Source organism: Botrytis fragariae (assembly GCF_013461495.1).
Source record: "Botrytis fragariae strain BVB16 chromosome Unknown tig00000260, whole genome shotgun sequence".
NCBI lineage: Eukaryota > Fungi > Ascomycota > Leotiomycetes > Helotiales > Sclerotiniaceae > Botrytis > Botrytis fragariae.
The window spans coordinates 1-23,195 of record NW_023501005.1 but is presented as its reverse complement, the minus strand read 5'-3'; the positions used below and the strand labels follow the sequence as shown (position 1 = coordinate 23,195).

General features: G+C 43.1%; 6 protein-coding genes across 6 annotated transcripts; 3 read left to right on the top strand and 3 right to left on the bottom strand.

Moving 5' to 3' along the window:
* Positions 1-611: 611 nt before the first annotated feature.
* Positions 612-9,861, top strand: Bfra_012007 (putative c3hc4 type (ring finger) zinc finger containing protein; the record flags this gene model as incomplete). Its single annotated transcript, XM_037342329.1, has 6 exons — positions 612-896; positions 948-3,052; positions 3,128-5,499; positions 5,920-6,214; positions 7,057-8,535; positions 8,628-9,861. 6 exons carry the CDS (start codon positions 612-614, stop codon positions 9,859-9,861), a joined length of 7,770 nt encoding a protein of 2,589 aa, XP_037187626.1.
* A 787-nt stretch (positions 9,862-10,648) lies between these two features.
* On the top strand, positions 10,649-12,023 carry Bfra_012006 (putative spt3-like protein; the record flags this gene model as incomplete). The annotated part of the gene is made up of 4 exons (XM_037342328.1): positions 10,649-10,690; positions 10,984-11,073; positions 11,162-11,962; positions 12,018-12,023. The coding sequence occupies 4 exons, from the start codon at positions 10,649-10,651 to the stop codon at positions 12,021-12,023; spliced, it is 939 nt and encodes a 312-aa protein (XP_037187625.1).
* A 333-nt stretch (positions 12,024-12,356) lies between these two features.
* Bfra_012005 (putative protein bli-3 protein) lies at positions 12,357-13,564 on the bottom strand (the record flags this gene model as incomplete). Its single annotated transcript, XM_037342327.1, has 4 exons — positions 13,489-13,564; positions 13,085-13,349; positions 12,734-12,860; positions 12,357-12,661 (listed from the first exon to the last, which is right to left on the bottom strand). Exons 2-4 carry the CDS (start codon positions 13,277-13,279, stop codon positions 12,357-12,359), a joined length of 627 nt encoding a protein of 208 aa, XP_037187624.1. The 5' UTR covers positions 13,280-13,349; positions 13,489-13,564.
* A 3,202-nt stretch (positions 13,565-16,766) lies between these two features.
* Bfra_012004 (putative cupin domain protein) lies at positions 16,767-17,457 on the top strand (the record flags this gene model as incomplete). The annotated part of the gene is made up of 2 exons (XM_037342326.1): positions 16,767-17,307; positions 17,363-17,457. The coding sequence occupies 2 exons, from the start codon at positions 16,767-16,769 to the stop codon at positions 17,455-17,457; spliced, it is 636 nt and encodes a 211-aa protein (XP_037187623.1).
* Positions 17,458-18,137: 680 nt separating this feature from the next.
* On the bottom strand, positions 18,138-19,243 carry Bfra_012003 (uncharacterized protein; the record flags this gene model as incomplete). The annotated part of the gene is made up of 3 exons (XM_037342325.1): positions 18,138-18,204; positions 18,259-18,615; positions 18,660-19,243. 3 exons carry the CDS (start codon positions 19,241-19,243, stop codon positions 18,138-18,140), a joined length of 1,008 nt encoding a protein of 335 aa, XP_037187622.1.
* Positions 19,244-21,104: 1,861 nt separating this feature from the next.
* On the bottom strand, positions 21,105-23,195 carry Bfra_012002 (putative tol protein; the record flags this gene model as incomplete). Its single annotated transcript, XM_037342324.1, has 2 exons — positions 21,105-22,526; positions 22,604-23,195. Coding segments are annotated over 2 exons (2,014 nt in total), but the record flags the coding sequence as incomplete, so codon positions are not given.

Genomic DNA, 23,195 nt, shown 5'->3' with positions numbered 1-23,195 from the left:
CTGACCAGTGAAATCTGAATAGAGGCACCATTTTCGCCAATATATAATGCAACCTTTGAAGAGGTAAGGTATCTGCAAAAGTGCTGAGATATTCATTTGTGAATGATAATAGACTTCCCGGATGACTTTAGACTACTCTCAAACTTCTTGTTGAATTGCGATAAGAATCTTATCCTTCTGAGGTTGTGTCAGTAAACTCACAAACTGAAGCTTTCCTTTCAAGTCTTGGCCACGACTGATTGGCATCATACATCACGTCGATTCTCTTGCAGCCGAAAACCGTTGTCTGACCGCCCGAGAAGTTCAAATTCGGCAGAATTATCTATCTCGTGGCTATAAAAGCTCTAGCCCTGCATTAATCCCATTACAGCTAGATCGGCTGATGCTAGGAGGAGGCTTGAATATTACTAAGCACGGTGCAATCAGATCATTGGGCAATTTCTGTCTGAACTACCACCCCACCACCACTTCAATTCCGTCATTGATTGTTCGGCCTTTGAAATTTCTCCACTGCTTATAAACTTATCTCTCCCCTCCATATCAGAGCAGTATTCCTTATACTTCATCCAAATTATTTTGTACCATTTTCTCCACCAAAACGTCTGCATAACATGGGCAAACGACAATTCAAATCGCAGGCTTCTAGCACTCGTGCTTCAACTGCCACTGGCGCCGGCTTCGGGTTTGGCTTTACCACAAAAGCCACCAGATTATCATACCTTACAGAACCATCAGACCTCTCTTCCATCAGTGATGCAAATGTCATTCTATCATTCAAGAATCTTTCGAAGAAAGACGCTACAACAAAGTCGAAAGCTCTAGAGGATCTGCGAACGTTCGTTCAGAATCAGCCAAACGAACAAGGAGGCACTGAAGAAGCAATTTTAGAAGCATGGGTAGGATGCGCCGAGGGAATCTTAGAGTGCTTCTGCTAACATAATATACAGGTCGACGTCTATCCTAGAATTTCCATAGATAATGCACGTCGTGTTCGCGAGCTATCTCACAGCATACAGTATGAGCTTCTAAAATCAGCCCGGAAAAGAATGGAAAGATATATACCCAAAGTCGTAGGAAGCTGGCTGGCAGGAACCTATGATAGAGACCGAGCAGTGGCACGATCAGCAATGGATGGTCTAACATCTTTCCTCGATACGGATGCTAAAATGAATCTGTTTTGGAAGCGTTGCCAGAATGAGATCCTCGACTACGCCGAAGAAGCCTTGAATGAGACTCCTATTACTTTAAGTGACGAAAGATCCGTCCCGATAGAAGAAGCAAACGAAAAGTACTTCCGTGTGAATAGCGCCAGTGTATCTCTTCTCGCCAATCTGCTAGCCAAGCTAGGTGATGATGATATGCTTAAGCATCAAGATAGGTACGAAAAGGTTATTTTCGGGAACAAAAAACTATGGACGCTGGCATCATGCGAAGATGCTCCCGCAAGAAAAAGTACCGATAAATTACTCGTACTATGCCTAGAGAAGCAGACTGAACTGGTTGAGAACAACCTTGAGACTATCAGTCGTGCATTCATATCTGAGGCATTGAGATCTCCTCAATTAACATCTGCTTTGCAACTATTGCAGACTTTGCACCAGCTAACCAAGCAATTTCCTCAAGTATGGACTTCTGCATATAAGGCTAAACGATCTACTGCTACAAGCGACCTGATATCTTTTGTTCAAAAAGGCTCACAAGGCTCTTCCCCTGCTTATTGGCAAACATTGCGAGCTCTTGTGGCAATTCTACCAATAGATGTTCTGCCTCAAAACCCCAATTCTATCCTGGAGTTTTTGGGGGTATTTCGCAAGAGTATCAACCAGAGGGAGGAGAGCAGGGCCAACTCTTCAGAAGCATGGCTCGCTTACGGAGAAACATCCAACATTTGTATCGTAAACCTGTCAAGTTCTCAGCAAGCGGAGATTGTACAGAAATCTACATATCCCATGTTTGAGCATTATTTACATCCATCTCCAGAAACTTCCGAATGGCTCATCAGAAACAATACACCATCTTCAACTATATCTGCTTTTATCTCTAGCTTAGGGAAGAACTCCAATCTACAAAGTTCTCTCGCCGAAGAATGGCAAAAGCTCGCCCAAAATTTTATTACAAGAATTCAAACATCAATGCCAGAGCAATCAAAAGAGTATTCATCTTCTCAAGATGCTGTCATGGCTGAAGGCCACCGGTGGTTTTCACTTCTGTCTGACGTCTTCAAATTAAAGGATCTTACAGCTGATGAAAACCCACTCCTTCAACCTTCGAGCAATATCATAGATAGTACTCTCCAAGTAATTATCAACAGGAACGGGAAACCCTACTCGGCTGGGGCAGTATTAGAATCAGCGCTGAGATACTCTCCGCAGCTAATGGAAGCCTCCCCCACAGTCTTGGAAGCCGTCAAATCGTTCATGGAAACCCATCTTCCTAAATTTCTTTTGTCGCCATCATCTTCATACTTAATCTCAGCTTTAGACCAACTTCGTTTAATTTCTGGGCAGCAAGACTCTTACAAGAGTATCTGGCAGACGGCTATTGATGCTCTGTTATCGACCCCCAGGAATTCACAGCGACAGAAAACCATCACAGCTCTGATATCTTCAAATGAGATTTCGGATTTGGTCCGTGATGACCAAGCTCTCCAAGATATTCTCCTTGAGACTTCCCGTGATGTGGTCGATGGCAATAATGAGGAGTGGGCACTGTTCGAAGCGGCGGTAATTTTTAATGGGTTCTCCAAATCAACAGAAAAGTTATTGCTTCAAAGCCTAATCTCTTTACTAAATGCTTCTAACCCCAATGTAAATCTTGTATTTCAGGCACTTGAATTACTATCCAAAAGACAACCTGAAGCTATTCGAGACGGAGACGCGCACGTAGATTTAATCACGAAACTTTTGGCATTGACAGAACTCTCAGATTCTGAGCTTGGCAAACGGGCTATGAATTTACGATCAGTAGTCGACAATGAAAGTGGTGTCACTACTTCTTCTGTAGTTCATATACTCAAAGAAAATCTGGAAAACGCAAGTCCTCAATCACTGACGTGAGTACAATCCTTGGAGTCCTTGACCGCAATTAGTAATTGTCCGGGGGAGCAATGACTGATGTTAGTTTTTAGTATCGATACACTTGTTCAACAGGCCGAAGCGGTTATCAGCACCTTGGATGATAGTTCGCATCATCCCGAACTCTTTCCAAGTGCAACTAAATGGTCTGAAGCTTTAGCCCCTCTGTTGGATCAAGCACCAAATCCTACTTTAGGAGTGATGAGACCATTCGCAGGAGCTGTATTTTTAGCGCACGCACAAAATGGTAACAATAGTAGTCGCCCTGGCAGAGATCTAGATGGCTATTCCGTAGCTCTCAGAATGGCAATGTATTCTGCACATTTAATTCGAGACCATCCTGACCGCTTGTCAAAGGATGCTCTTGTCGAGATTATATATCTCATGTGCTTGACTGTGGAACTTGCTAATGACCAGCTCGATCTACTAGAGAATAACAAGCTTTTCGTGTTATCGTCGGAAGAAGCTATTTCTGGCGTGCGCGATTTTGTGGACCGGATATATCAAGATTCATGGTCATTCATCGTACTACACTCGAAAGCTTGGCAAGATGGTTTTGAGTCAGGGTCACCCCTTGAATTTTCGGGTGTTGTTCACATCCTTATTTCAAAGCTGATAAATGCTTCCTGTGGCGATACATCTACGTCTTTCTACTCGGCTCGTGTGTTGAGCCATCTACTACCCAAACTTGTTGAACAACACGGATGGCAAGTTGGAGGCGAAGAATGGATCTCCAGCCTTGAAATTCTCAAATCCTCTACATCGAACATTCTTGGGGCTGTTGCCATCTTGACAGGGCTTCATGAGACCCTCAGTACTAGCCAGCTTGTCAGCAACCTTTGCAACCGGATCATTAGTGATGTTGCTAGTGCCGATGCCCAATCTGAAAAAACTCTCGGTCGACTTGTTCTCCTGAATGCAACATTATCCGTGTACAACAATGATGATCTTCCTGTGGCACAAAATCGATTAGTGTTTGCGGTCAAGCAAATTCTTTCATGGGCCCCAGAAATTTCAGACACTAATTATCAGCTCTCTTCTGAGTCTTGTCTTGCTCTACAAAAGTTGCTCCCGGCGATTAAATCTGTCTACGGATCGTACTGGGAGAAGACCCTCGAGTTCTGCATCAAAATTTGGGAATCAATGGAAAATGAAGATCACCAGGACCAAAAGCTCCCCATGATGGGGATGTCTTTGAAACTGTTCTCAAATTTACAAAGCTTACAAGATGCTAATGATGACCTTGAGGATGCCCGAGCTCAATATGGAGAGACTGCATCTCATTGTTTGATCAAGCTCACCAAGTTATCCAGATCTAAATCAACGCAACCAGTCGAGTTTGTTGATAATATTTTGTCGCGGCTAGTAATTAATATACCTTCAAGTCATATTGATGACATCTCCGAGTTCTACCCTTTGGTAGCTTCAGAGAATAGGATGGTTCAATCTGCAGCATTTAGTGTTCTTCATCGGGCCATACCTGCAGAGCAAGAGGAAATCTCGGTCAACGCCCTTCTTGAAAAGAAAGATGCGCAATTGCCAGAAGAATTACTATCTCTTCTCTTAGACGCACCATCTATTCGCAACTTTGATGACGAAGAGCTTGCAGAATTTCCTCCTTCGATTCGTAGCTATTTACTTTCGTGGCATTTGGTTTATGATGCGTTTAGCACAGCGTCTTGGAAAGTGCGCAAAGACTATTGCAATCACCTTCAGTCAGAAAACTGCCTTGGATCATTTTTAACGTTTTTGTTCGATGTGCTAGGCCATTCAGATGGTACGCCTCTCAACCTTGAAAAAGCACATTTTGATGAATCATATATTCGCGCATACGATACATCACTAGCAGACAGTGAAACAAATGAGCGAAACTTCCAATGGCTTCTCATTCATCTATATCATTTATGTCTTAGACACACTGGTGATCTTGCAAAGGCTTGGTTTTCTGACTGTCAATCCAAACAGACCCGACAAGCAGTTGAGACATGGACAGAAAAATACTTCACTCCACTTCTGATCTCTGACAAACTTGATGAGATCGAGGAATGGGCAGCTTCGAAGGAGGCCAAAGAAGGAGGCGAGAAAGAGCTCGAAATTAAAACATCGAAGAGCGCACGTTCCATCTTTGCCAGCTACGAAATCGATGATACTAGCATACAAATTGCCATTCGATTTCCACCCAACTATCCTTTCTACAACGTCAAAGTCGAGGGTATCAATCGTGTTGCCGTACCAGAAAAGAAATGGAGAAGTTGGCTACTCATCGTTCAGGGTGCTATCACATTCTCAAACGGTAGTCTGATCGATGGATTGACTACTTTCCGTCGTAATGTCGAGGGTAGTCTTAAAGGACACACCGAATGTGCTATCTGTTACAGCATCATATCGAGCGACAAGAAAACGCCGGATAAGAAGTGTGGAACTTGTAAGAACACATTCCATGGACAATGTCTGTTTAAATGGTTCGCGAGCAGTAACCAGAGCTCGTGTCCATTGTGTCGTTGTGCTTTTAACTATGGTCGTTAGGCTGTTAGATGTGGGAAGTGGAAATTGTAAACTAAAGAGATGGGTGAAAGTATGTTATGGTAGATTATTAGTTTTTAGATGAAAGAAGAGGAATTTGGAGCGATAGGGTTTGGAAAAGAGGGATTAATGACGAGATCTACTCTTCAATTTGTAATAGATATAGATCAAATTAGAACAAATCAGTATCTAGATGATGAATTCATATTTCCTTTTGTAAATGTCCAATTCAAGTACCTAATTGAATGTTCGCCAGTAAGACACAAACTATGATATCAATCCTCCTACCAGCCTGCGCATGTGCTCTCCTAACATGCCTCAGGCACACAACCCCACCAACAGCCAACAGCCAACAGCCAACCAACCAACTTTCTCCCGCGCGGGAAAGGCCGTGCACCAGCCAGGCATAAGGGAAGCACCCTGGAACACCCTGACACTCCTCCATCCAGCTCGGGAAACCTCGGGGTTAGCATCCATAGTGGATCCCCTAATCGTATTACCCCGCAACCAAAGTGCATGAATGGTGGTGGACATACCCGCATGCTACCTATACCGAGCCATACTCAGCCTTTGAGCTATCCTGTTCTTGATCGTATCGTATTGATTGAGGTAGATGGGTAGGTCAGGTTATCTACTGGTGCTTTCCTCTTCTTCCTCTTCTTCCTCTTCTTCTTACTCACTTACGTCCTTACTTGCTCACGTTCTGGTATCGACATCGATATCGATACTCCCTCACCTGCGAGTTGAACGAAGAAGAGTTATCCATCCTTGAGAGAGTTTTTCCGTTGGCTACTTGCAATCAGATCATACGCGCTTACTTTATTTGTTGATTTGATTTGATTTGATTTGATTTGATTCGGTATCTAATCAGTTCATATTGGTCAATCAATCACAAGCAAAAGAAAGGAAATCAAAGTTTCCTTCCTTCTGTCCATTCATCCATCCAACAAGCACCGGAATAAAGCGACCAATCTGGTAAGTCTTCAGCTCTGGCTTAAATACCACTATCCTTTGTGTTTTTCCTTTTGACACTTAATTTCCATGTACAAAAGGGCTTTTGACATTCGGAGGCTATTTCCTTGTTTGCAGTTGTTCCAATCTTCCGAAAGCTCTTATTGTTATGTCAAAAGTACCATTCTGACAAGTTCGCCGTCCTAACTTAAATAGCATCCTCTCTTGATTATAACATTTCATTTGAATTCACCTACTTCAACGCAATTCCTGTCAAATAGCCAACTTTAAAGGCTGAGTTGAATGAAACTTTATTCGTGAGTATAATTGTCCCTGAACGTATGACATTTGGTTAAACCTTATTTAGGTCCCCGAGCATGATACGATCGGAATAATTCTTCGAGATGCTGTCCCAGCTCACCACCTCGGTCTCGCAGACCACATCTCCTCTGATTCGATATGGATCTATTTCTACCTCTACCAATCTACTCCGAATATCGAATCGTAGTTGGCACAATGCACAAGGGTTATTGTCGAACCGAGGTCCGCACAATCAAACACGAGCATTTCGAATGGGTTATTGGTCTTCATACCTTGATCATGGATTTGAAAAAGAGCTCAATCGCCGTCAGCGACTCTTAAAACAGAAATATGTTGAGGCCAAAAGCATTAAGCGTGATGAGCGCGTTCCGGATTACAAACGTGCCATGCATAACTTCATGCGCAGCAAAACAATCTATTTTTCTCCTGCTCGCTCCAAGTACACATTCAAAGCCGATGTTGAAGGCACGGATAGTGGTGTGGAATCAATCCGATTATCGCAAGCTGACGAAGCATACTGGAGAAATCTGAAGTCAAAAAACCAGTTGGATAATGAATTCGAGCTGGAAAATGAGAACTACCAGATAGACCCGATCACAAATCGAAAGGTGTTCAAAAATGAACAGGCTGTAAACATTCCCGTAACGAAGTTCAGGGGATATCGTCAGCGATTTCAAAACTTAGTCCCGCCAGATGATGCCACTCAAGCTGATATTGATGCCTATAACAAACCATTCATGTACAATGAACCTGATGGGAAATTTCCCGAGAAACCTGACTCTGTACGAGAATCTCTCAAGGAATACGATAGTAAAGGATACAAGGCATATTTTCATAACGAACCGGACGGACAACCGCCTCAAAAGGCAGATCCAGTACAAGAAGGACTCAAGGATTACGACAGTTGTACATCTTATAACGCTTTTCGATATAGAGAGCCTGATGGAAAGCTGCCAGAGCAACCAGATTGTGTTCAGGAATCATTGAAAGATTATGATTCACACACAACTTATGGGTTTTTCCGTCACAATGAACCCGATGGAAAGTTGCCCGAAAAGCCAGATTCGGTTCGAGAAAGTTTGAAAGATTATGAAGCGGATACTTCTTATGGATCATTTCGATATAATGAGCCTGACGGAAAATTTCCAGAGAAGCCAGATGCAGTACAAGAGTCGTTGAAGGAATATGATACAAGCAATTCATATGGATCCTTTCGATATAATGAGCCCGATGGAAAACTCCCCGAGAAGCCAGATGCAGTTCGAGAAAGTTTGAAAGATTATGATGCCGACACTTCTTATGGATCGTTTCGTTATAATGAGCCCGATGGAAAGTTTCCTGAGAGCCCTGATCAGACACGCGAAGCATTGAAGGAGTATGATCAGAAGCAAGCAAAAATCACCCAACATCCTGGTTCCGAGTCCAAGATTCCTGGCACGAGCTCGTCGGAAAAAAATGTGGAATCAAAAACTTCGCTATCCTCAAAATTTTCGCACAAATACCCCGAGCCAGATACGAGAGAAGATCTTGACCTGCTTCGAGCAAGTGACATTCGCGCTGCTTCGGGTATCATCAAGAGTACAAAGAAAGAAACTCTTGAAGAGAAGTCCACTAAGAGAGAGCAATTGGAAAAAGCTTTCGAGGAAGCGCATCAAAATGTAATTAAGTATGCTCAAGACATTGCATCGGAGCAAAAATTGAAAGGACAGACACACACCAAGATACAGGAAACCCCCGGCCCTCTGCCTCCAAGACTAGGGAAGGTTCTGAGACCCTTAACCAAAAGGATCATAAGAATGCAGGACAAGTCGAGAAACGAAAAGTCACAGGAAACTTTGTTCGGGATTTTCCAGAAGAATTTGAAAAATCTTGGTCACAACAAAAAGACGGCACAGGAGAATTGATGCCAACAGTGTCTGAAGATGCTTGGGGCTATGACAAGTCACCCAAGGGACTAGAGCTTTCTTATTCAACGGAGGTCAAGCAATCTGTTCAAAAGGCTGAGAAGGAATATATTGAAGGTCTTGGCGTGAAAGAAGCATTTTCTCGAAACCCAAACACACCAAGACTTCAAACATCCTTGGATCGATCTGCGACAAAGCCAAAATCTCTTCAACCTAATTTGGCCAAACCAATAGCAGAAACTGATCCGTACTCGAAGGTACCTCAAGGCTTAGAGACGTCATATAAAGAGGAATGCGCAAACCAAGGCGAAGGAGATTTATCGGTATATGTTTCATCTTATGGAAAGCCCAGAAAACAATCTAGTAAGGACAAAGATCTAGTTCGCGAAATCCGAGGAATCTATGAAGATAATTATGGAAAAATTGGCTCCAAACATCGCCAAGTACCTATAAATGATGCACCAGCGGCAAGTTCGCCCGGAGAAAAGCCCGCGTCGGGCCCTGAGCCAACCACTTATAAGGTTTTGGCTTATGATTCGACAATGCAGTCTATTAACATCGCTGAAACAACATCTATTGTGACTGATACAGCATCAGCTTTGACTCCTGCAGAGGTTCTTCTTCGATTGTCTAATCCTGCAAAGTTCTTTCCACATTTCCAACCATTGCAGGCTGAGGGTTATGAGATTGTATCCGGAAGTGGAGATGTTCTTGTATTCCGCAAAGTACGACCAGTAAGACGCTCGTCCTCGCAGGCCGATCTGAAGAATAATACAACAAATCCGATAGATGGTATGCAGGTGGCAACAGCGCGATTCGCCAGTCCTACAGGTTTCGTGAATCATGATTTACCAGAATCAGCAGAACCATCATTCAAATCAAACATTGACGTTCGACGCGAAGAACCAGTATTCAGTGGTAAATCTTCCTGGAAGGATCACTCGGAAATTAAGAGCAAGAAGTCTGGCAAGGCAAAGAGAGTATTATTAGGCGGTGCCATTGTCGGCAGTGGATGCTATGCGATTGGCGTGGTAACAGAGTTCTTCAGAACTGGAGGCGTGGATGGAAAGGGTCCGCAGGGATTTTGAATCCGAGATGATATTAAGTTTTATTGGGGAGTTAATCTGGTGGCATATTAGCTTCATATTCTGTTTTTATATGATAAAGGGGAGGGATCGGAGTTTTTGGCAACGGAGTTTTCGATGATATTTGAGTTGATAAGCATTGGTGTTGTTGGGAGGATGGATATGCATTGCAAGTTGCTAGCCAAGTTACTTCTTTTCCATTTATATGAGCCATTATTCCCTCCTTCCTAGCTGTATCCTTAGATCATATGCCACTCGATCTGACATTGATATCATTGTTTTATGTGACCATTGAATTTTGTATAGCAATATGTATGTCCATGTTTTGAGTGTCTGATAGACAACGATAATCTTGGGAATCTGTTGTTTTGAAAATGTTAATACCATATAAAGAAAAATTGTGTGCATGGAGGGGAGAAAGTCCCTCCAATAACCAATTTTTAACTTTTACTGTGCAGCAAGACCCCACTACCCCGGAGTGGGGGTACTCAACAATCCGGTGTAAAGGATACTTGGGATCACGTGTGTCATTTCTGCCCAGTCAAAGCATGATTGACCGCCTAGAATTTCTTAGTCATGATCAGTAACTCCAACATTCCAATCACTCCGAGCTGGTTTTAGTCTTTCATCATTCACTATCTGGTTTATGTACAGAATTATCAACTTAAGGTCTATATCAATTCTATCATTATTTTGACAGACCATTGGATATTTGGTCGATTCCCTCTGTGTGAATAGGGGTGTTGGAAAGAGAAGGATTGCATTTGGGTCTTAGTGAAAGGTTGCCAAAATGACGGACAAAACGGCAAAGTACAAGACGGAGATCCAGCAGGTCAGTTGCTCCTTTGTTTGAACAGTCATGTTCGATTTCTTTATTGGCAATACCTTGTGAATTGGTGATGGGCGAGGGTTGGGGAGGGGGGATTATGAGGCTATATCAAGTGATTGCTGGCGGTGAGGTGTTCACTCCTCAGCCATAGTGAATATGTTTTCTGCGAGGTTTTCGCCTGTAGGCTTATTTGATGGTTGAAATATCTCGGTTTTTGTAAATAGCTTTGAGGAAAGCAAATCAATAATATGGCTTCGAAACTGGCTAACGCAAAGGTTCTTCGTTGGTTTGCACAGATGATGTATGTTTCTGGAGAAACCGCAGAAGCATCATCTGAGACTACTGGTATGATAGAGGAGATCGTTCGACAACAAGTTATTGAAATGGTTAGTAGATATCCTTAGGCTTTACTTTCTCCTCTCTCTGAATTATCTCCATTTCTTCAATCAAATCACATGACCCTAACTGTTCCAGCTTCGTCAATGTACTGAACAAGCATCCCGTCGCGGTAGTCGTTCAATATCAACCGACGATCTCATTTTCCTAATCCGACATGATCAAGCTAAGGTCTCTCGTCTCCGAACCTTTCTTTCCTGGAAAGACGTCCGTAAAAACGTCAAAGACTCCGACGAAAAAGGCGGCGACGCAGACATCGGAGCCGGTGACGAACCCGTGGGAGCCAATGCCCCCATCCCAGATACCACGAAGAAGAATAAGAAAGCCAAAGTCGGTCTCCCATGGGAAGTCCCCTCGTTATACAGCCAAGAAGTACCAGAGCGCGAAGACGAAGAAGATGAAGACGAGGAGGAAATGAATTACGCAACCTTACAGCGTCTCAAGAAAGCCGATGAGCGCACCAAGGCCATGACGAAGGAAGAATATGTTACCTGGTCTGAATACCGTCAAGCTTCGTTTACCTTCCGTAAAGGAAAGCGATTTAAGGAATGGGCAGGCTTTGGCGTCGTCACGGATTCTAAACCTAACGATGACATTGTCGATATTCTCGGTTTTCTGACTTTTGAAATCGTGCAAACATTAACGGAAGAAGCTTTGAAGATCAAAGAGCAAGAAGACTTAGGCAAGGAGAAGAGCGGCGGTGAACAAACAGGCAAAAAGAGAAAAGTACAAGGATTGTTTGATCCACCAAGTGAGGGAAGAACTCCGGTGGAAACGAGACATATTCAAGAGGCGTTTAGAAGATTACAGCAGAGACCAACGAAACAGAGAGCGATGTGTAACTTTACCAGAGGTTTGAATAGGACCCCTTTGAAATTGGTAAGTTAGATTGGCGACTTTGGGAGTGTGAGGTTCTTTTACTAACGCTTGATAGTTCTAAATGTATTATGAGGACTTTTACTTGAGGCGCGAGGCGTATGGAGACTTGAGAGGATTATGGATATTTGTTATGGAGGCGTTGCATACACATCGGATTGGCGTAGCAACGGTGTAGCAAAGGTAGTTAGTTTTGGGTTCTGAGTGTGGGGGATGCATTTCTTGGGACACTGCATAGGATATCATCAACGTATCAGAAGGTGCCATTGACATAATGTTAAGACAATATAACTTGAAAAGCTTCCTCGCATTGCAATTGATTAATTAATTGATAGCATTATTCATAATAAATCCCATCCCTATCCACAGGAACGAAAATCTCATTTCCCAACCCGATCTATTGAACCATTCCCTGGCTAGTCCTCCAAGTCTGAATCTCGCTCTCACTAATCTCCCTCAACTTATTTACGCTCGCCGCCTTGCCCGTAATAACTCCCTGTGCAATCTCAGCTCCGCGCGCCAGAATACTCTTGCGTACAACGGCATATGTAGCCGTCTTGGCTTCGACCTTGATAACACCGATACGTGGATCGTTGGGACCACCATCGTGGGTTCCATCGCCGAGATCGCCGAGCCAGGCTTTGAGAGCGGGGGAGTAGTATTTCTTGACGGTTTCGCGGTCGGTTTCAACGGTGGAGAGACCTGGGTGGGGAGGTGGTGTTAGTTGGGGGTGGGATTTTGGAGGGAGAGGAGAAGAGGAGGGGGGGAACATACCGGAAACAGAAGCCCATTCGCCGGAGGAATTCAAGAATGAGATGTTGATGTGAGAATCGGTGGCCAAATCATCGGTCTTTCCAGACTCGGTATTGGTGTGGAAGAGAAGAGTGGTTCCTCCATTTTCCTGAGTTTGAATGGTTAGTTATCATCTCTTGAGACGGGTATGGTAATTTTGGAGGGAATGAAAGGAGGAGAGTATGTGTCCAGGGGCTCAGGCTATCAGATCTATCTGATCTGAATTCGCGATATCTCAGAAGTTGTAGTATCCCCAATAATCACTCAACAGACATCCCAGCCCAACCCTACCCTAAGAAGTATGAAACACGACAAAAAGAAGAAAATATATACCTTTGCAGCGACAGCCATACATCTGCTCACCAACGCGCCCGTCTTTCCATCTCTCGTAGTCATCATACCGAATTTGCACGCATCGATAAATTCATTTAGATCCTCAACCTTCTCTTTCAAAGTAGGAGTATCAATGTTCTTGGCCTTATATGGATCGGCGTCTTTGGAGCCGGTATCTGCGTTGCTGAAAGACATTTTGGCGTGGATTGTGGCGAAGTTGTGTTTGGGAATTGGGTGTTGGTGTTGGTATTGGGGGTTTGATTGTCTGGGGAGAGATGAGAGGATTAGTTTGTTGTTTTGGGGACGGGAAACTCTGGTGAGGAGACGGAGACGGAGTGAGGATTGCATTGTGTTCTGGGTTTGGTATATATTGAGAAAGAGTTGAGGAGGAAGGAATTACTTACAGAGCTTGTTTTCTTGACTGAAAGTGTAATTGTAGTAGAAAAGGCGGAAAGTATCTAGATGATAGTAAAAGAGTTTGGACAGTCGATTCGTAGTAAAACAGTTTAAATAAACAAAGTCGTCATGTCATGGAACGCATATGTTGTTATAAACAAGGTAACTGGTGCTATGGGAGCTACCCCGCTTTAAGCATTGATCGGTTGAGGGGATCATGACATGGCATGGGATCGGAAATCTCAATACGTCATCATAATCGCATTGCTTGACTAATCGATTTCTTGAGATTGCCATGCCTGCTCTGCTGTGAGAGATCGACGTTCATCGGATAGACAGACATACACGTGGATTTGTGGGTATGAGTTGCAAGGGGCTTAGATTGAAGGATGGACGGGTAAAGAATTGGATCCAAGTCTTGTGTGCAAGAAGAGCGGGAAGAGGTTAGGGAGCGGTCCGGAAAAGCTGGCTTAATCCGCGTTCCCGAAAGCGGATATGTATGGGAGGTTGTGTGGCTAGTGTATTATTTTAATTGGCCTCTTTTACTGGAAAAGATATCTATTTCTATCTCAAACAGTTTCGACATCGATACATTGAGTCTGGACTCTGATTTGACCTTGCGTTCATCTGGCATGCGTTGAGGATCGACATGTGATGTCATTGTGGCTGTAGATCTAGCGGGTGTGGCGCGGAATTGTCACGTACATCATAGCTTACTAGGAGCTGTTCAGACCTCAACTGGGATAAAGCTATTGAAACATTACATTACATAAAGTCGTTCATAAACCCACATTGGGGAACATCAAAATCCGGTATACGATAGTAATACAAGGGAAGTTTTGATTTGATAATCTTAGCTACTTTGACGAGAACAAAAAGCTGGAAGCAATACGTTTCTAGACTTCATTCATAATCGATTAGGAAATGTACTTGACAGCAATCCTCCCTCGCTTATAGAATTATATCATTCTTCACGATATGACGAGTTACCCCTTTGTATCGCTTCCTTGCTCTACGTCAGTTCTCCACTTACGCACCATCTTCATTGAAACTGGGAGGTATAGACTCCTTGGAGCCAAATCGTGTAGCCGCCAACCCGCAATACTACCTATTACTTATAAGATACAAATGCTGAGATACTTTTCACAATATCCGTCCGGAATCAATAAGTAGCTCAAGCGTTGAAGGCGGGCCCACTCCACAAGAATATAAGGGTGTTCTTGGCTCAAATCAAATAAATTTACTACAACATTCTTTGCCACTTAGGCGTATAGTCTATCAAAAACGGAGTCTGCAAATTAAGATATCATCTGCGACTCAAGAAGCAAGGCTTGCAAGGCTTGACAGTCGACAGAGCTAACAGCTCCATTTTGATAATCCCCCAAAACGTTCTCCATCGTTCAATAGTGTTGGAATAGGTCGACTGGACCACTATGGCCATTTGAAGTCGCGAGCAGCTATCGTTGTAGGTGGTGATTTCGATATGATTTCTCGGAGATGCAAGCCCTGTGTTTGGGTTGCAGTAATTTAGTAAAAGGTAAAATTTACCCTTTTCAAGAGCCATGAAGCCAAGCAGGTCGACTTGTCTCGGGGGCTTTCTTCTGGGCTATATATCCAACGTCACGAGCTCGATAATAGAACGCCCTCGTCATGTGCAACGCGATTTCGAATAACGGTGTCTTGATATAAATTATTATCTGAGTCATTGGCCTGTCCCTATCTAGCCATATCCAATACCAAAAGACTTCGATTCACAATATTGCTACTGAAAGCTTGCATTAGAACCGGAGCATCACGAGACAGCCACGGACCCAATTCATGAGAAGAGACTGTAGATACACTAAGGTATGTTGACTTTATCAACCTTAGTGGAAGCGCTTAACAAACATCTGGTTTGGTCAGGGCCTTAACTATGAAAGGGAGTCGAGGAGATCGAGAGATTCTCGCTATATTTCATCCGCGTTCAGCATTCCGTCGATACAGCATGAGGGACGTTGCTATTGCGAATATGGGGCGGCAAAGCGCTACGACATTGTGATTAAGGACTCGAAAGTTTTAAGAACTGAAATCCGGTTGCTTTCAAGAGAAAAAGGTCTAGAGATTCTTGATTGGTGCTTCAGCGGTACGCCATGTTGAATTTCTTTTTCGAAGGTGGGTTCAGGGCCACAGAATCTGGTATAATACTGGAAGCAGATGCGGTGGATTTTGTCGTCATCTTTCCATTCCAATCTCAGTACTATAGGTTCATCCATTTCTACGTCATTCACTCTCACAGACTGTATCTCACTCAAGAATGCATCGTCATGTACGACGTACAACTCCTCTCAATACCACTCCTTTCCGTACGTAGTTGCAGTCTTGGAATTAAAGGGCGCCCGTAGACTTCGGCGCCCAACCCCTCGACTAAAGGTAAATTGCGTCGCAAATTCAGATGCCATCGAGAAGAAATGCAGCAACATATCGAATCAAGTTCGAAGCGGGATCAGGCAATCGAATTCAAAACTACCAATGCGACAACTCATATGCCAACGAAGGGTTGAAGAGAAGTCGCATATTGATCGGTCTTTTCCCCGCTATGCACATGCGACAGTAAGATATTTCGAAAATTATGAATAAAATCGAAGGGAATAGGGGTGTAGCAGAGGAGTAAAGACAAGAATACAGCGCGTGGAATGTACCTGGAATTGCGATTGTATATTCATTCAGGTCGTCGGATATCAATTATCTTGCGTGTTCCTCACTACATTGCGCTCCAGGTATGCGTTAATACAGCATTTTAATGCTGTATGGGACTCCAGAACTTCAAATCGCGAAAGAGGCGTAGTTGTGCAGCTTGAATCCTTCTTGAAGGATCTCGCAGCTCGGCCTTTCGCTCTTACGCTATTAATCATCAATTCGCCTCGGCATAATTAGTTTGATCGTAGGATCTTACATGCGTATGAGAACTTCATAAATGGGCTTCAGGTGGGGGCCAAATACTTTCATCGTCCTTCTTGTATCTCAGGCACAGCTGCGGCACATCATCTTTAGGACTGCCTTCGCTCTTTCGGCTTTCAGCTGATGAACTCTCCTTATTAATCATTGATGTAAATTTGGAGGATTGTTACAAGGTAGCAAATTGTGCAGTGAAAGTATGCACAGCAAGGGTATTCGTGTGTTTCGTGAATAGCTTCACATTTTGTATAAGTAGAATACCATTTCCTTGGCTTTTTTTTATCATCACCTCAGGTCTTCCTATATCTACATAACAATCTTCTACACAAGATAAGCTTATCCAAACGTTTACATGTCCAAACAATTCAAGAACGTCCTCAGATCTTTCACCAATAACAACGATAAAGCTGTCCTTGAAACCCAAACTCAACCTAGCACTACTATCTCCTCTAAATCTACTTCAGCAGCAACAATGTCTACTATTCCACCACCCCGCGCCGTGGTAACCTCGCACACCGCCTCCGGCACCGCCATTATTTCCTCGGATTCTCAACTTCCCCTATTTCATCCTTTCGGTCCTTCGGCCTCAGGTTTCACGACCATTCACACTCTTCCTTCTCTTCCTGCCTCCCTCACCACCCCTATCAACCCCAATGCCGAACAAACTATCCCTCGACCAGCTCCAGCTGGTTTGGTAGTTTGTACAACTGATTTTCCGCCCCATTATGTTACCCCCACTCATCGAACCATCACCTGTGATTACATGATTGTCATGAAAGGTGAACTTGTCCTACGTGTTGATGAGGGGAAGGAAACCGTTTTGAAAGAGGGAGATATTTGTGTGCAGAGAGGCACAATGCATACTTGGGAAAACAGAACTGATGAATGGTGTCGTAAGTTTGGTTTTGCTTAGAATTTTTAAGGGTAACGAGACTAATTGTGCAATAGGCTGCGTGTGTGTTATGACTGGCGGCGAAAAGATCGTCATGGCGGATGGAAAGGCATTGGAGCAAAGTTATACTCCACCAAAGCCCAAGAATTAGATGGATGATCTAGTTGGTGTTTATTTCAGGATGTGCGGTGATGATTGGGTGGTGGTAGAGGAGAACAACATCATGGGAACACTACCGAGCACGATAGAAAGTTCTATCGATGGTGCTAGAGCGAAATGATTTTGTTTTCTTGGGATACACACTATGCATCATTGCAATTGGCACATTTATCCATCAAGCAAGATCACTATGTCTTTTTATCATGTTTATTTATTGCATTTCATTTTAGAATTCAACATCCCTGGGGAGTGCATGGTTGAGTAAAGATGTTTTTCTGATGATATATGAGGTGTATGCAATACTTTATCTACTATTTTGACCTGCCCTACTACTTTTCTTGAACTCTGGATCCGGTAGGATTGTCGCATCTTTGCGTGGAGATTCGTATCTTAATTGATATGGATAATGTTCTTTCTGGTGTCGAATCGTAAGCGTAACATTATGTAATAATGCAGATCCACAACGTACACTTTCAAGTGAATGTTGGAAGCGAAATTGTAATGATAATGATACTTCGCGGATCTTTTCTTTCTTTGAACCTCCTAGGACGCGAGAATCTTATTGTAAGGACTGTTCGCGTCGAGTGCAGGTTGTAGCACAAAGTTCCGCCGATGTTTGGTGATACTAAAGTTGTGACCAAGTCGGTCGCGAATTTGGGTCTTGTAGAACATCTATACATGTCTTGGTTGTGCAAGGCGATGACCTTCAGCAAGGAGTTCTTCTGCGGTGAAGGAGCTTCTTTTAATGCGTTAGCATGTTAAGTCTTGACCCCTTCAATGTGCTCCAACTCACTCTTCTTCTTCTTCTTCTTCTTCTTCTTCTTCTTCTTCTTCCTCCTCCTTAATGCCATCCTTCATCTCTTCGTCTTCGTCGTCGTCATCACCATCCTCTTCGTTAACCTCCGCATCATCATCATCATCATCATCATCATCATCACCTGCAGTACTCTCTGTATCTTCCTCGATATCCTTCGTATCCTCTTCCGAACTATTCCCAATCTCTTCATCCGAGCTAGAATCCTCTACAAGAATAGCCTCATTTACGAGGTACTTTTTAAGATTTCTAGACTTCCACGGAGCCGCCATCGATGTCTTGCCACGAGCAACTTCGACTGACAATTTGTGGATTTGCTCAGCAATATATCCACCACTATTAATAATACTCCTAAAACTCGAATCCTTAAACCCACAAACACGATCACATCCATGATAAACTTTAACATCTGTTTATTTCCCCAATACACAGATCCACTTTCGACCGAGCACCCACGAGTCCAATCACCCGTAAAATCCACTTGATCCCAACATCTCTTCAACGTCGCCGCATCAAACCCAAAATACTTAATAATCACCAACGAAGGATTATTCTCCGACGCCTTCGCACACAGCGCTCTCATAACATCATTCTGGTATCTCGGCGCCCTGAAGGCTTCTCCAAACATCCACAAATCCCACACCATCAATCCCTCAATATCGATGTTTCCAGTATACAACCATTTTCCAAAATGATCCATCAGATCGCTTACAGTGGAGCAAAACATCTTGGCTTCGAATTTTGACTGTGCTTCGTCGAGACAATCGAGGATGCTGAGGGACTGGTTTGGGGCGTGTTTGTCGAGGGGCTTGAAGCGGGTGGAGATGGCTTTTAAGATGGTGATGGGCCAGTGGGTGGTGATTGTGACGTGGTTTTTGGTGTAGGTGATTGAGACCATGTTGCCGCGGAGGAGGCTGGAGAGGAAATCGGGAGGGTTTTCTTCGATTAGCTTTGAGAGAACCATTTTGGTGGGTGGAGAGGGTTTGGAAGTTGAGAATAGATCGAAGTATGAGGTTGTAGGAAGAAGAAGAAGAAGGAAAGAAAGAAATTAGGAGAAGAAGAAGATAAATCCAAAAACCCCTTGCTCAACTACCCCGCTTTGAAAAGTTGAAAAGTCAGTAAATGGGGATGGGTATCCAAAAATTCACTTTGCAAAACCGGGCTATTCACTGCTCGAATTCACTACTTCAATTCAGATCTGAGAACTGAACTGAACGGAACACCCATGAACATTTTCTCATGTTCTTCATCATTTCATTTTCTCTTCTCGAGGGTATGGAGAGATGTTTGCTTGGCATGTTCTATGTTGCTGAGCTTGTGTTCGTTTTCTCTTTCAAGGGGGTGCTTGTGTTGTACATTGTTATTTCTCGTTTTGTGTAGTGCATTGTTCATCGTTTCTGTACTGAGGTTATTGAAGCTGTGATGAAATGCAGTCTGTTTCTTGTATGGTATTCGGCTGACTGTTTGTTTCCTTTGCTAGTAATCTAGGATTGTCTCTCTTACTTCAACTACTGGCTTCGATAATTGTTCTTTAGTTATTGATGAATTCAACTTTATTATCTGGAATTCTGCAATTTTGCGAGGCATGGTTGTTCTCTACGAACTAATTTTGGGGAAATAAGTCAGATATAGTAATTTTGTACTATTCTGTGTGTCGAACTCTTCGAAACTACTTGGTTTTTTTACTCACTGATATTATCTGTTAATTTGAGGTCTCTAATCTTTTCATTAGATTAGATAAACACTAGATATAATAATGAACTCTTATATTCTTGAAAGCTCAGTTTTAAAGTTTCGAAGGCTTTGGAAGTTTGGATACGATAATTATTCATCTAAATCTGTTTATGCTTATTCTATAGTCCATGAATACATTTTATTCCCAAAAGAATCACACTTGGTGAGAACTCATTAAATCATAAAATCGGTAAACAGAAACAGTATCACATCAACTCTGAACTCTTCAAATTCCCCAAACTCCGAGTACATTCCTCTATAACAACTTCACAGAGCCAAACTTTCTGGTTTAAAACCACACGCTTTTGAAATTTGGGAATAAGATCTTCTCAAAATACTTGGCTTAGTTCTTTATCTTTTTTTTTCTTTCTTGATGAGCTATATACATAATAAACTGTGTCGAGATTACACATATATTTATAGGGCTAGTATCTGAACTAGTACAAAGATAGCGAACTTGAGAAGCAGGGGAGCGCAACATATGTAATAAGATGGTACATCGTGACTAGCGATCTGAAGGCAGATAGTCCCGAAGCTATGGAGGAAGCTAGGCGGGATGTTAGAAGGGAAACTAGCGAGTTCCAAATTCCATCAGTAGGTAAACAGCATTGTTTAAGACAGCTCATGAATGCTATGAACTCTGAAGTCAGTTGAATATGAGAGAGAGAGATTCCATGGTACTTGTATTACAAGTTTTCATGATCTGAAGCCGTTATATATCATACATGCATGCTTTGCTCTCGAGCTAGATTCTGAAGCTGATATGAAGCTAAGAGTACTGAGATCTGTCAGGGGTATAAAGTGAAGTTGAGGATAGTTCGTATCACTTCTGAACCTTTCGTGCTACTCTATAGGTCTCAATTAATAATCATAATACTGATTTCGTGATCAATATAGTGATGAGGTCACACAACGGAAGTGGTATTGATCACAGTATTGATATCTATCTCTTATTATATGCCATTCATTTCGAATATTGTTATCGATATCTTATATAGATCTTCAAATGTGTAAATTCATACTACTATTCAATTTAATAATCAAAGGATACTCAAAAATAGATCATAGATGTGCTTATACCTATACTAAATCTAAACTAAGCAAATCGTTTTCCATTCAGCGCCTTGAAGAAACAAATACTTATTTGATTCCTCACTCCTCGAATTCACGTACTTAGGGTCCTCTTCTGAAATTAAATTATCATTCTCATCCAACAGAACCCGATACTCGTATGTTCCCTGGTTCTCGATATTTCTCGTGTGAACATCATAGCCCAGGACAGCAAGTCCCGCCCGCTCGTACTTGCCGTCCGCTACAGGGTGAAGAACTATGATGTTATAGGTATTCGGGTCTTTGTAGAATTGGCCACCGCTTGGTAATACCAGGCCCAATTTGTGCAATTCGAAATTATACTCTCTATCGAAACACACCGGCACGCCAAGAAATATACCCGGCCTTGCAAGAAATGTTGGAATAATTCTGATGGGCGGCCTCCTCAAGTTTTTTTCATTGAAATACTGAGGTCGTAGGTAGCCATCAACTTCATGAAATCGTAGCGGGATAATGAAGGAGGTGATATGTAGTTCCTTCGGATGAATTTCGTGATGTAGGTTCAACTGACGTTCCCGACAAAAACTGTTCAAATCGACAAATCTGTCCTCGAGAGGAATCTGAATCCGAAGAACGCGCTTTACTGCGGAAGTCAATCCTTCTTCCTCGTGTACTGAATTTTCAAGCGGCTTGTTGGCTTCCAGCTCTACTGTATGAGGCCGGATTTCCAATTCATGAAATAAAAAAGTGTTGAATTCGACTGAACCACCCCAGCCTGACCAAGACCAGCTGGGCAGACCATCCCTTCGATGAGCAATAGCTTCATGATTCCATAGCAGATCAAAGAATACCCACCCCTCTTTAAGATACCCAAGCAGCTGTAATGGAACTCCCCAAAGGTGGGACAATGGTCTATCGTCGCCCCCTGCAACTGACTCGTAATATCTCAGGATGCCAGCAAACGCATTCAGGCTGTCACAATCGTAGGATAGATTTCGCTTGCTGTATCCACTTATATGTGACCTAAGTCTGTAGCATTGAAGTGAATAAGCCTCAGTGTCGTTTGGAGGCTTCATTGACTTGAACTCATAGCCCAGATTCTCGAACGGATGACTACCAGGGTCCAATACCGTCTCCTTTGCCTGTTTCTTGTTGCAGAGAAACATTACTTCGCTGTCTGTGAACACTAGTCGTCTTTTAGAGAAGTACCATTCTTGGTAAGTCCACCCTCGCGTAGCCCATTTGCTGCACACAATGGCTGCTTCAACGTCAGAGAATTCAATCAGGTGGATCTCGCCAATTTCTGCATGGCCTTGATAGCGTGGTACACTGATTCCTGCTAAACCATCACTAGCACTGTTACCAGACGCTGCGACTATAGTGGCGTGGGCGCTGCCATAGACAAGATCCATCTGGTTGATCATAGACTGCATATGAGGGGAGTTCGGGTTTTGATCGATGCACTGTGGTGAAGCTTCCATTAGTTCTGTTGTTCACCGTCATGCATGGAGTTTATTTTGCCATAGCTGTAGTGACTCACATATCGATCAACCCATAGATACCGGTAGCCCAAGGCCTTAGTCACGATGAAGGCATCTTGTACGACGGGTGGAAACTCTCCTTGAGTACTTTTGCAAGCAGATTTATCACCCCAAACATAAGACAGAGCGATGTATTCACAATCTGGAGGAGCCTGGCAAATTGTTTCTGTGGTGACATCAATTACACGCAACCTCGCAACTTCGACCCTCGTAGACTGGCACTCTCCATGATCTTCGAGGCATTTGTTTAACATTTGTCTAAGAAAATCAAAATTGACTCTCAAGGGTTCTAGTATGCGAATGCCGACGGTCTCATTGTTCCTGAATTTTTGCGCTATTATGAATCGGGTGTAGTCATAGTAGCCATTTATTTTTGTAGAACCAGCCACAGGTGATTTAACTGCCAGTTTAACACACGCCTCTCCGAAACCCCAAATCCCACTCAAATCCTCACAAACGTCCAAACGTACGACCAGCGGCTGGTCACTCAATTCTATAGACTGATTAAGGACGTCGCTGCCAGATTGTGGGTTGACAAGGCTCCCAACAAGGCGGCAGATGCGACAATTCGAGTTGAGCAATTGGTTACGG